Below are 12,818 nucleotides of genomic sequence, written 5' to 3' on the forward strand. Positions count from 1 at the left end.
TATAGAAACATCACTGTAAAGAAAAGCATATTAATTGATGTCGGTGCTGTACTGATATAGTTCTTTAAAAAAAAGTGTAAAATTTGGTTTGCTGTCAGTCCATTTCCTTTTGTGGATATGAAGTTTACCTAAAAATAAAATAAGTTGTACAAAGAAAATTAAATCCTTTTCCATTTGGTTATTTTCAAAGTAAAGAAAAATGTCCTTTTCACACAAATGTATTGAATGTCCAGTTTTCTTTTCAATAAAATTTTGTACATTTCACCAAAACATTTGACAATATAAACAGTGAAAAAATAAATGTGCAATAGATTCATCATACAAGCCACAGAAATCACAAGATTACTCAATATCAAGTTTAAATCTTTCTAATGTTTTTTTTGCTGGATACATTTTGTGTATAATTTTGAAAGATACCGCTTTTTTACAACAGGGTGCATCCTAAGAGGTCTACTGACATCTCCTGGAGTTACATTTCACTCGGTTCTGAAGCTGTTGGTCAGTCCTGTTCTCATTTAGCCGCCAACTGGGCTCCACCAGCGCTGTCTACTGCTAACACATTTTTGTAAACTCTTGCTCTTTTCAGTCACAGTCTCCCATTGTGTCCTTCCTCTCTGCCTTTGGCTCTGCAGTTTATGAAAACATTTCCCACAGAAGCTTGAGACAGTATCACCAAAAATCAGCTGAAGGTTTACCTATAGTCTTCCGTGTGCTTTTAAAATGAATGTTCCCTATTCACAACCGGACATGTGCTGTTTGCTCCTTTCTACCTCAACCTTTCAGCATTTAGTCTACTTTGAAACGTTCAAAAATTTGTAGTCTACGTTTAAAATAACAGCAAATCTAACAACTTCCCGTTAGTCTTCTGCAAGACAATAGGTACACCTTTGCTATATGTGAATGGCATGTTTTATTCAGATAAATTCCTTTCTGACACAGAAGTTTAAGGCACAGAAATTAGATTTTAAAACTTTTTAACGCAAACCCTTTTCAGGATCCTTGAGAAGCCCATAACGGTGTGCTTTAATAGTAAAAGAAAAAAAAAAAAAAAGAAAAAAAAAAAACTCACAGGAACTTATACAAGTCCATGAACCCACTCTTAAAGAAAGCTAAATAAAATAACTTTTCACATGCCTTTGACAAAAGCTTGCCAAATATTTTCAAAACCTTGTAGGCTATAGTATTTATGGAAACTGAATGTGAAAGACATATTTACCAACCTACGGGTTTACTTGTAGTCTCCAGTTGATAGCATCAGTTTAGCACAGATAAAGGACAGAGAAGCAGTAAGGCTACTCTTGAAGAGGCACCACAGTAATTCAATTCGTAGTAAAATCAGGCATGAGACAGAGTTACAGAGATGAATATACAGGCTGTACAAGCTGTTCCTGAGTTTGCCTCCAGGACACTTGAAGAGTCTTTTTTTCTTGTCACCTGTAACACAGGCTCTAAAGTGCAAAACAACACAAAGCATTTGTTTTTTCTGGGTTTCTGCCCATTCACAACTCCCCCTGCAGGAAGAAATAACTTGTGTTGTTGAAGTGCAAGGCCTCTCTGCTGTCCATTGCAGTTTGTCCTTCCTCATTTCCCCCCATCTCTTGTGTGTCACTTGGAGGGCAATCTTTATACAGCTGGGGGGCAAAAGTCACCAGGGCCTCCCCTTCTGGGGCCGACGGCGCAGATGGCGGAGATGGAGACGCGTCACCACGCTCGGTGATGACATTAAGACAGTGGAGTTTAGACATTACTCTGTGCCTGTGTCTGAAACGAAGAAGGAGGAGACAAAGAAGCTGACTAAATTGCTGGTTGTGGCATGAAACTTAAGATATTAAATTGAAGAAATATATTCACTGGCTAATTTAATGTCGCACAGGTCATACTCTTTACATATTAAAACCAAAACCAAGCGCACATCTCAGTACCTGAAAATGTAGACAGCCAACATGACCGACAGGAAGGCAAAAAGAACAGGGATCCATAGAAGATGCTTAAATGAACTGTTCGAGGAGTCTGGTTGACTTGTGGGACCTGTGCCAAAAAGAGGGGAGGACTGAGAAACACTTATGGACTCATGCAAATATACGTCTGGGTGTAACTGAATATGTACATATGTAAGTGTGTGCGTGTGTGATAGGTGTGGGGAACCATGTCTCCTGTGGCTATTTTTGTTGTTGTGGAGCCTCTATTATTATAATAACACGGCTTCCTGTTAAAACCCAGTGAGGCAGAGGGGATTTTCTTCACGAACAAAACTGAAGCGTTCTCCCGCTTGCTTTGCCTATTTATCACACGCATAGTTTCACCATGAGACTGTACTTTCTGCTGGGCATCTTACCATCGGAGTAGTTATCTGAGCCAGAACCTAACTCCTCCAGGTTGTTCCAGTCAGGCTGTAAGTTAAAGAGAGGAAGACGACAGAAAGTGTAAGGTTGCTGCGGGACAGTTGAATATGCGTCAGAGTGACAGTTAAAAAGTCCTACCGGTGGCGTCCGATCATCAGTCTCTGGAGCTTTAAAAGAGAAGAGAGAAATCCACATTTACGTGTTATCGAGTATAAAGACTTAAAGGGTTATCAAACAGTAATCAGAAAATATACACAATATCGTGTTTTTTAAGCCTTTTTTCTTAAAAATAGCCAGACACAGTGAAAAAGAGATTAACTTGCACCTTAAATTTTACATGAAGGTGTTTTTGAGTATTCTTTAACATTTGTAATGGCATTACACATTTAAAGGCACAGTTCTCGATGCTAATGTATATCACACAGCATCACTGAATCGTTACTTCAGCATGAACCAGAGAAGCTACTCTCTGTGGTCTGTCTCTGCTTGTATTTCAGGAGCAGACAGTAGAGAAGTGACAGGAAATGAGAAAATAAATGGGACAATGTGGAACTTCAGCTCAAACAGAGGAAGTCGTGATTACTGTTAATACTCAACGTCTTAGATGCCCGAGCACCCGGAAACTACTCAAGGTTCTAAGCCTCTCTTGTGTCTGTGTAGCAAATGCGAAGCTAGATGTGAAGGCATCTATGTCGGTTTACTATATACAGTAAAGGTAACATGGCACAAATGACTATCCTGTTTCTGTGCAGCCTCTCCAAACCTCTGATTTTACCTAGAAAAATAACAGCAGACTGAGGTTTTGCTTTCATCTTTAAAGGTGTGAGACCACGAGTCACTTTCGTTTTTTTTTATGAATATCATGTTTGGCAACCAAGATCAAGAGATGAGGAGGAACGTGTTTCCAGAGTACTCAATATATGCTGCGCAAATTTATTAAAAAGGGGAAGAGAAACAGGATGAGGTAAAAGTTACAGGATATTTATGGCCAGAGCAGAGCTTCTCGGGAACATCCAGTTATAAGGGAAGAAAACAAGAGCCATGCATACCCAGGTCATAATGGTTACTTTTGTCTCCGTCCAAGGTGGATCATGTATCAATGAGGTAAAGAAGCTAGGATTCACTGCTCCACTTTATTACTGACAGGACCACCTAAATGTCTCTAAAAACACGAGGCACTTTCTCGGGCCGTTGAGGAGGAATAAATATGTCAGCTCGATACATGTGATCTTTCCTGGCACTTTTTGACACGTGTGTGCATGTGTGAATTTACCAGTCCAAGACCTGACATAGACAGGCGAGGTCCACTCGCTCCAATGACCGTCATATTCTTCTTTGGTTCTGAGCTGAATCAGGTACTCGATACCAGGTAGAGCATCAGTTATAGTGTATGAGCGGGAGCGTTTGATCGCATTTACCTTTACGGACATAAACAGAGGAAAAAAACAATATCCATTTACTGGAAATAGCAGTTTTTTGTAGTTTCAGGCTAGAGCAAAACTGTAGAAGAACCACCAGTCATCAATGACTGCTTGTCCAATAGTCTCACACACCTGCTCGTTTGAAGACATTAAAGGTCTGTATTTGAGCTCATAAATAATGTCGTAGAAGCTGTCTTCTGGCTTCCAGGATATTGGTATATTCCAGGTGACCCTTATCCTCCTCTGCTGTCCCTCCTCCTGGCGGACTGACACGTTTGATGGGGGGTCAGGCTTTACTGAAGGAGCAGGGAGGAACACAGTGAGTGCAGCTTTGGTTTAGATGAAGGGCAAAACTCACTCTGAACTGGACAGATGTGCAATGAGACACACACTTACAAATGTCTAGAGGTGTAAAATACACCAGGGAGCTGGTGGCATTGCCTAGGATGCTTGTGACACACAGGAAGGCCATATGAACAACTCGAAACTCGTCCTCATTGTGGTCCAGAGCACACCAACAGCGGGAGCGCTGAGATGAGTACGAGCATGGAATTTGTTGGAACTGCTTTGTGTGGCTGAGAGAGGAGGGACAAAAAAAAAGAGAAAAGAATAAATATAGGCCACGAAGATGTTGAGAAATTGCTACACTTCTGTTTTATCATGGTGTTATCGTGGTAAGCACTTGTAAAGGTCACATATTAAGGTTCCTTGTTTGAGTCTTGTTGGTTTTACATTTTCCAGCATTCAGTCCAGAAATATACAGGTTAGCTTACGTGGTAACTATAAATTGGCCACAGTTTTATATCTTATCTTTTTTCTTTGGTATAAACTGAGACTTGAACTTCTTTCTTTCAACATTTGACTTTTGGTTTCCCAACTTTTGACATATTCAAAATGTTTAATGGCCTAATTCTAGCCGCAATCTTTTCATTTTGAGTTTAAAACTTTAAAAATGCTGGCAATCATTAAATAGCATAATTATTATTTATATCAGTATTGCTTATCACATATCTTTCAAACTTTGAAAAAATTCTATGAAATGTAAACAAAAAACAAAACAAAACAGGATGAAATAATTAGCAAATCCTATATTTGATTGAAAACAGAAGTTTTAAATATTTAGACTGAAAATTCAAATATGTATTATTGAAAAATATGCATCTATTTGGAATTTGATGCCAGCGACGTTTTAAAAAAAAGGGACACAGGCATGTTCACTACTGTGTTGCGACAGCTCTTCTTCAAACAACACCGTAAGTGTTTGGGAAATGAGGACACCAGTTGCTGTCGTCTGGTAGTAAAGCGATTTCCCAATCTTGTTTGACATACAGCAGTATCTACGCCAAGTCTCCTTTGCTGTATTTTCACTTTTAGAGTCCTTCAAATGCTTTTAAAAAGTGACAGGTCTGAACGGCAGACGGGCCTGTTTGGCACCTGCACTCTATACAAAGTAATGAGTAAAAGTAAATACTGCACAATGTTGTTTGCCATTATGAGCAAAACAAGTCAGATAGAGTCAGTATCCAGGATTTTCAGAGGTGTTCTTGAGTTTTACAGAATCAGGTCGGATTTGAATGCAGTGTTAATTTAACACACAAACCCATAAACAACAACAACAAAAAATAACCAGTAAGTACTACTTTTTAACATTGTCCTCAGTGTAAATACTTCATGACAATAAAACTGCTATGAAGGAGCAGTTTGTTCATGCAGCATCTCCCACTCGCAGGCAAAAAAGGTTTTCAATTGATGGACCGCTGACTTCTGTAAAAATGTTGAGTTAGAAGGTGACAACATATAAAAAAATTTTAAACATTGAGTTCAACAATAAGCTGTTCTTGTTCTATTTCCAATTGAACTGACGACCTGTCCGATATATTTGCAGATAATTACATTCTGTTTTGATTCACTTCAGCTGGCAGGTTTTCCACCAATCATATCAACTAATACAAGTTTGCCACTCATCTCCACACATGTGGTATGAATATGATCATTCTGTTTGCTAGTAAAGAGAAGAGGGTCAGTGTTGGTAAATATCTTGAGACTCGGGACCTTACAATCACTGACCAAGCTTGTAACCTCGGAGTGTTGATAGACTCAGATCTGACTTTCAGCAGCCACATCAAAGCTGTCACCAAGGCACCTTTTTACCACCTCAGAAACATCAACAGAACTAAAGGTTTCCTCTCCCAAAAAGACCAGGAGAAACTCATCCATGCATTCATCTCCAGTAGACTCGATTACTGTAATGCTCTTTTAACTGGACTTCCCTAAAAGAGCATTAAACATCTGCAGCTCATCCAGAACGCTGCTGCTAGTTATTTAACCCAGACTAAGAGATCTGAACACATCACAGCAGCTTTAAAATCTTTACTCTGGCTTCCAGTCAGTCACAGAATAGATTTTAAAAGCCTGCTGATGGTTTACAAATCCCAGAACGGTTTAGGGCCAAAATACATCTGTGATATGTTCAGAGAATATAAACCCAGCAGAGCTCTTAGATCCAAGGACTCAGGTCAGCTGGTCCAGTCCAGAGTCCAGACTAAACATGGAGAAGCAGCATTTAGCTGTTATGCTGCAAACAAGTGGAACAAACTGCCAGTGGAGATTAAACTTTCACCAAATGTAGACATTTTTAAATCCAGGTTAAAAACATTTCTTTTCTCATGTGTCTATGCATGAAATCTGCACGATATCTTTTAATTTATCTGGACTGTTGCTTGTTTTTAAATTAATTTAAACTAGAAAGAGCTGTTCCTGCGAAACAGCTGTGAGAATGCATGAGCTGAATTACCTTAATAAAGAAAAATCTTAAAAAGCTAAAAGATTTGAACATTTTAAAATTTGAATGGTGTCTCTAGCTGAAAGTATGCAAAAGTAGTTAAGATTTGAAGGATTTGAAATGATCTGAAGAATTTGAAGGATTTGAAAGGATTGAAATGATCTGAAGAATTTGAAGGATTTGAAAGGATTGAAATGATCTGAAGAATTTGAAGGATTTGAAAGGATTGAAATGATCTGAAGAATTTGAAGATAAAAATTAAGCTAGAAACAGTTGAAATGGCTGAAAGTATGCTTAAATAATTATATAAAAAAAAAAATTATAAAGTGTGGTCTGACATGATGTGGATTGAACCCAGGCCACCTGCATGAAAGGCTGGTAGTATTACCATTAAGCCATTTCGTGTTAAACCGGAAGTGCATTTGACCTAGTTAAAGAATACACAGACAGACACAGAGCTAGCTGCTGCAGCCGCGGGACAAATCTGAGGCGCAGACTGTCTTCTATCGCGTCTTGTGAGAAAAGTTGAGCAGCTAGAAAAATAATTTTAACACCATTAGAAGCAGAAGGCTTAGAGGAACTTAGCAAAGCAGTTTTACATCTGTGGAGTCAACTATATTTAAATCGAAGCAGTTTGAAACACTTGAAGCTGGTTGAAAAAGAGCAGATTTCGTCAGAATTTGACAAGTTGTTCAAGCTTAAAGGCTCATAGTTCAAAATCTGTCCATGTGAGCTCTTTAAGAGTTACATTGGCTGAAAGAGGACAAGTTTTCCTACATTTTAAGGTATAATTTGTTTCTCTCAGTTAAACTGTATGAAAGTTATAGTAATTTGTTTGAAAAGTTGAAACTTATCAGCACTGCTGAATGTCTCACTCTAAAATCCAAGAAGGAACTTCATTTTTATCATTTTTAAACTGTCATATTTCAAAATTGGCTGAATATTTTTAAAAGATGAAACAATTGGTAACAGCTGAATGTCTTATGAACATTTTAAAATTTGAATGGTGTCTCTAGGTTAAAGTATGCTGAAGCAGTTACGATTTGAATAGATTTGAAGATTTTGAAGGATTTGAAAGCATTTGAAGATAAGGATTTGGAGAACTTAATTTTCATATTTTTGAAACTGTCATATTTCAAAATTGGCTGAATATTTTTAAAAGATGAAACAATTGGTAATAGCTGAATGTCTTATGAACATTTTAAAATTTGAATGGTGTCTCTAGCTGAAAGTATGCTGAACTAGTTAAGATTTGAAAGATTTGAAAGGATTTGAAAGGATTTGAAAGGATTTGAAAAGATTTGAAAATTTAACATTAGTTTCAATGGGAAAAAAGTTGAACAAAAAGCTTAATATCTTAAAAAGTTGAAAAGTTACAAACACCAAAAATACATTCCCATCAAGAGCTGAATGAGCTGAACATTTTGATACCAAATTTGTTGAAATAGCTCAAAGTATGCTGAAGTAGTTGAATGCCGAAAAACGGCGGAATAATAATAACTAGAAAGAGCTGTTCCTGCGAAACAGCTGTGAGAATGCATGAGCTGAATTACCTTAGTAAAGAAAAATCTTAAAAAGCTAAAAGATTTGAAGATTTTAAAATTTGAATGGTGTCTCTAGCTGAAAGTATGCAAAAGTAGTCAAGATTTGAAGGATTTGAAATGATCTGAAGAATTTGAAGGATTTGAAAGGATTGAAATGATCTGAAGAATTTGAAGGATTTGAAAGGATTAAAATTATCTGAAGAATTTGAAGGATTTGAAAGGATTAAAATTATCTGAAGAATTTGAAGTATTTGAAAGGATTGAAATGATCTGAAGAATTTGAAGGATTTGAAAGGATTGAAATTATCTGAAGAATTCGAAGATAAAATTAAGCTAGAAACAGTTGAAAATGCTGAAAGTATGCTTAAATAATTATAAAATAAAAAAATGCTAAAGTGTGGTCTGACATGATGGGGATTGAACCCGGGCCACCTGCACGAAAGGCTGGTAGAGTTACCATTAAGCCATTTCGTTTTGTGTAAACCGGAAGTGCATTTGACCTACTTAAAGACTACACAGAAAGACACAGAGCTAGCTGCTACAGCCTGAGGCGCAGACTGACTTTAAATACATCTTGTGAGAAAAGTTGAGCAGCTAGAAAAATAATTTTAATAGCATTAGAAGCAGAAGGCTTAGAGGAACTTAGCAAAGTAGTTTTACATCTGTGGAGTGAACTATATTGAAATCGAAGCAGTTTGAACACACACAACATATATGGAGAGATGAGACGGCCGCCCGCCGATCGCGGGAGGAAAATGATGCCGAACACTGACTTCAAATACATATTATGAGAAAAGTTGAGCAGCTAGAAAAATAATTTTAACACCATTAGAAGCAGAAGGCTTATAGGAATTTAGCAAAGTAGTTTCACATCTGTGGAGTGAACTATATTTAAATCGAAGCAGTTTGAAACACTTGAAGCTGATTCAAAAAGGGCAGATTTCGTCAGAATTTGAGAATTTGTTCAAGCTTAAAGGCTCATAGTTCAAAATCTGTCCATGTGAGCTCTTTAAGAGTTACATTGGCTGAAAGAGGACAAGTTTTCCTACATTTTAAGGTATAATTCGTTTCTCTCAGTTAAACTGTATGAAAGTTATAGTAATTTGTTTGAAAAGTTGAAACTTATCAGCACTGCTGAATGTCTCACTCTAAAATCCAAGAAGGAGCTTCATTTTCCTATTTTTTAAACTGTCATATTTCAAAATTGGCTGAATATTTTTAAAAGATGAAACAATTGGTAACAGCTGAATGTCTTATGAACATTTTAAAATTTGAATGGTGTCTCTAGGTTAAAGTATGCTGAAGCAGTTACGATTTGAATAGATTTGAAGATTTTGAAGGATTTGAAAGCATTTGAAGATAAGGATTTGGAGAACTTAATTTTCATATTTTTGAAACTGTCATATTTCAAAATTGGCTGAATATTTTTAAAAGATGAAACAATTGGTAATAGCTGAATGTCTTATGAACATTTTAAAATTTGAATGGTGTCTCTAGCTGAAAGTATGCTGAACTAGTTAAGATTTGAAAGATTTGAAAGGATTTGAAAGGATTTGAAGAGATTTGAAAATTTAACATTAGTTTCAATGGGAAAAAAGTTGAACAAAAAGCTTAATATCTTAAAAAGTTGAAAAGTTACAAACACCAAAAATACATTCCCATCAAGAGCTGAATGAGCTGAACATTTTGATACCAAATTTGTTGAAATAGCTCAAAGTATGCTGAAGTAGTTGAATGCCAAAAAACGGCGGAATAATAATAATAATAATAATAATAAAGGGAAACAGAAACTTAATAGTGAGAATGCTTCATGCATTCTCACAATAAAGGGAAACAGGAACTTAATAGTGAGAATGCTTAATGCATTCTCACAATTATTTTATTTGTTTCTCTTTATATTCTTTAATGTATTTTTAATGCTTCTTACACTCCCTGCTGCAATGCTTTTATTTTATGTAAAGCACTTTGAATTGTTTTGTACATGAAATATGCTATATAAATAAATTTGATTTTATTTTATTTGATAAGTAAATTTGAATAAAGTCTGTTTTTGCGGACGTCCTGTATTTTGTATCCTTACCTTTTACTCAGTAAGAGGGAACAGCTGGGCGGCTTGATGATGGGCTTCTGAGGGGTCCATTCACAGCGAATCTTACTGCTTGGGGACTTTTTGTAGCAGAACAGAGTGGGACTCTCAGGAGGATCTATTAGAAAAGAAGACGTGCAGAAGCACAATATATCAATTTTTCATTCAAATACTCTTAAGTTAGTTAACGAAGCTAACCATCATTAACGGTAGTAATCCCACCCCGGCTGTTTCTTCTATAGTGAGATTAACTGGAAATTACCTTCGGATGAACTCAATAGCCGTTCCGGCACTCAGTATGTTGCAGAAGTTTTAAAAGTCCTGTTCTTCCCCTTTAGTTGTTTTCACTGATTGATTTGTGTGCACAGACTGTGAATGACTAACATCCTGTTTTACAACTTACATCTTTGATTTAAATGACTTGTAGCATAGTTGATTTGTTTTATTTCCTTATTCTGTCTTGTTCAAAATGAAGCTAAACTCAGTAGCGTCCTGTGTGTGAATCCACTCCTGCGTTTCAGATTCATCGGCGTTGTGCTGTAACTTACCTGCAACAACGACTTTGACACCAAATGTTTCTCTGTCTCCGTGATGGCAGGTGTATTTGCCAGCGTCCGCCAGACTTATTGAGGCCAGAGACAGGGCAGCCGCTCCCTTTATAAACGTGATCTTTCCCCTGTCTACGTGTCCTTTGCCCAACAGCTGCTTGTTCCACTTCCACTGAGGCCTCGACTGAATGCCTCTTGTTACCCTGATGCCTTCCTCATCTTGATTATCACCCTCAGCATCCATCTCTTCATCCTCCCAGTCAGATGCATCCTCTGGTGTTCTGCTTGTGGTTGTTGGCTGGACAGTAGGTGAAGTTGTGTATCCTGTGTCTGTATATGTGAGGTTTTTGTTTCCCCCCGGCGCAGTGCTAACTCCTGCCTCAGCAGAAGGAGAAAGGTGTTCTTCACTCACTGTGCTCTGAATAGACGTTTTATCGCTTTTACTTGAGACCGCATTGGTCCTCGTGACTTTGCGAGTGGTTGGAGTTCCAACAACAGAGGTTCTTCTTCTGTCTGTGTTTGGGCCATTTTTGGTCGAGATGACCTCTACACCGTTCACCTTCACATGGCCGCTGCAGGTCAGAACCAGCCTATTTCCCGGAGATAAAACCAGGACACCAGGGGGAGGGTCTGCACAGAAAAACAAACAAACATTTGTAGGACTCTTGCTGTCCTTGCTGATCGTGATGATCGTGTTTCTGTTCTTTTGGCTTGAGTATTGGTCGCAGTTCACTAGGCACAGCACACATAGGATGCAACGTTGCATAACCAAAATTACCAACTCCTTTCAAACTTCCTCTTTTAATAGGTCTCTCACCCTCAGTTTTTTTTCATTCCTAAATCATACCCTCTATGTATCATCACTCCCTAATTTACATTTCTCATAGCCCCACTAAATTTTTGTTCTTTTCATTTGATCAACTATTGATTATGTGATTAGATTTTATGCAAACTTGGAGCAATTAAAACTCCAGCGAATTATAATTTGAAATGTGTCTTAATTCTTCTTCTTTTTATTTTTTTGTTCTTTGTTATTTTATCGTTACACTGAAAATAGATTCTGCAGCTAAAAGAGGGCAAAACTGAACACATGCTACAGTATATTGACTTAAAAATTAAAGTCAAGTCAAGTCAAGGATTTTGACCCATAGTAATAATAACAACAACAACAACAACAACAACAACAATAATAATAAATATCAAATGGTAATGAAACATTAACCTGAGTCTGGTGCAATAAAAATGACAAAACAAAAAAAGAAAAGAAAAAAACATTTTCTGGCTGACAAAAATGGAAAAATAAAATCTACAATAAAAATAACGAAAGACGAAACAAGATCTAACTGGTGCTTTACTTGCTCCCGTTAAAGTTGAGCAACAGAGAATGTAAATACGCATCATTCATTTTTAATTTTTAAAGGAACAATCTGGAATTATAAAACTTAAAAAACCCCAGAAAGAATATTTGAGAGGTGCACTGCACGCAAATAAAATAAGAGGCAGACTAATAAGTGCAGTGCATGGTGCTTCAGTTGTATTCATACAGCTGTTTTGCTGTAAAAGCCGTTCAAATACCAGTAAATAAATTAATCAAGTAATTAATCAACAACTTTTTTTTTTTTTTTTTTTTTTAAAGTTTGAACTAAGTTACCAAGTTGTTTTTTGTTTTTATGACAAATGTCCTTTTTCCATTTGGACTGAAAACTCACCTTTTCTGGGACAGGCTCCGTCAAAAATGCAGCGAACAGACGAGACGCACAGAACACACAGCAAAATGAGAAATCCACTCATTTCTGTCAAAAGGCCTCTCTTTGTCGACTCCGCAAACCATCACTCACAACACAGCAGCAGCTGCAGTTTTGTCGTCTCCCGTCGAACTTTTTTATTGTTACCACGTTGAAAGCCGACCGAGCAACTGGTCTCGTTCCACACCAGACCGGGTAGTTTATGCGGAGTTCCTGTGGCCGTAAGACCCGTTATTGTGAAATCCCAGAGCTCTTCCCCTTGTTCAGCGCCGTTACACAGAGGAAATCCTCCTCAGCATCAAAATAAAACCTCCATGTAAGCTGAAAAAAAGACCATGTTTTAGCATCAC

At 37.3% G+C, this 12,818-nt stretch overlaps 1 protein-coding gene across 1 annotated transcript; it reads right to left on the reverse strand.

Moving 5' to 3' along the window:
* Nucleotides 1-232: 232 nt before the first annotated feature.
* On the reverse strand, nt 233-12,667 carry il6r (interleukin 6 receptor). The gene is made up of 10 exons (XM_075465516.1): nt 12,433-12,667; nt 10,724-11,353; nt 10,170-10,293; nt 4,160-4,338; nt 3,896-4,059; nt 3,616-3,760; nt 2,481-2,509; nt 2,336-2,390; nt 1,923-2,028; nt 233-1,761 (listed from the first exon to the last, which is right to left on the reverse strand). The coding sequence occupies exons 1-10, from the start codon at nt 12,512-12,514 to the stop codon at nt 1,500-1,502; spliced, it is 1,776 nt and encodes a 591-aa protein (XP_075321631.1). The 5' UTR covers nt 12,515-12,667; the 3' UTR covers nt 233-1,499.
* Between the last annotated feature and the right edge of the window lie 151 nt (nt 12,668-12,818).

The sequence above is a fragment of the Odontesthes bonariensis genome, chromosome 5 (assembly GCF_027942865.1).
Source record: "Odontesthes bonariensis isolate fOdoBon6 chromosome 5, fOdoBon6.hap1, whole genome shotgun sequence".
Taxonomy (NCBI): Eukaryota; Metazoa; Chordata; class Actinopteri; order Atheriniformes; family Atherinopsidae; genus Odontesthes; species Odontesthes bonariensis.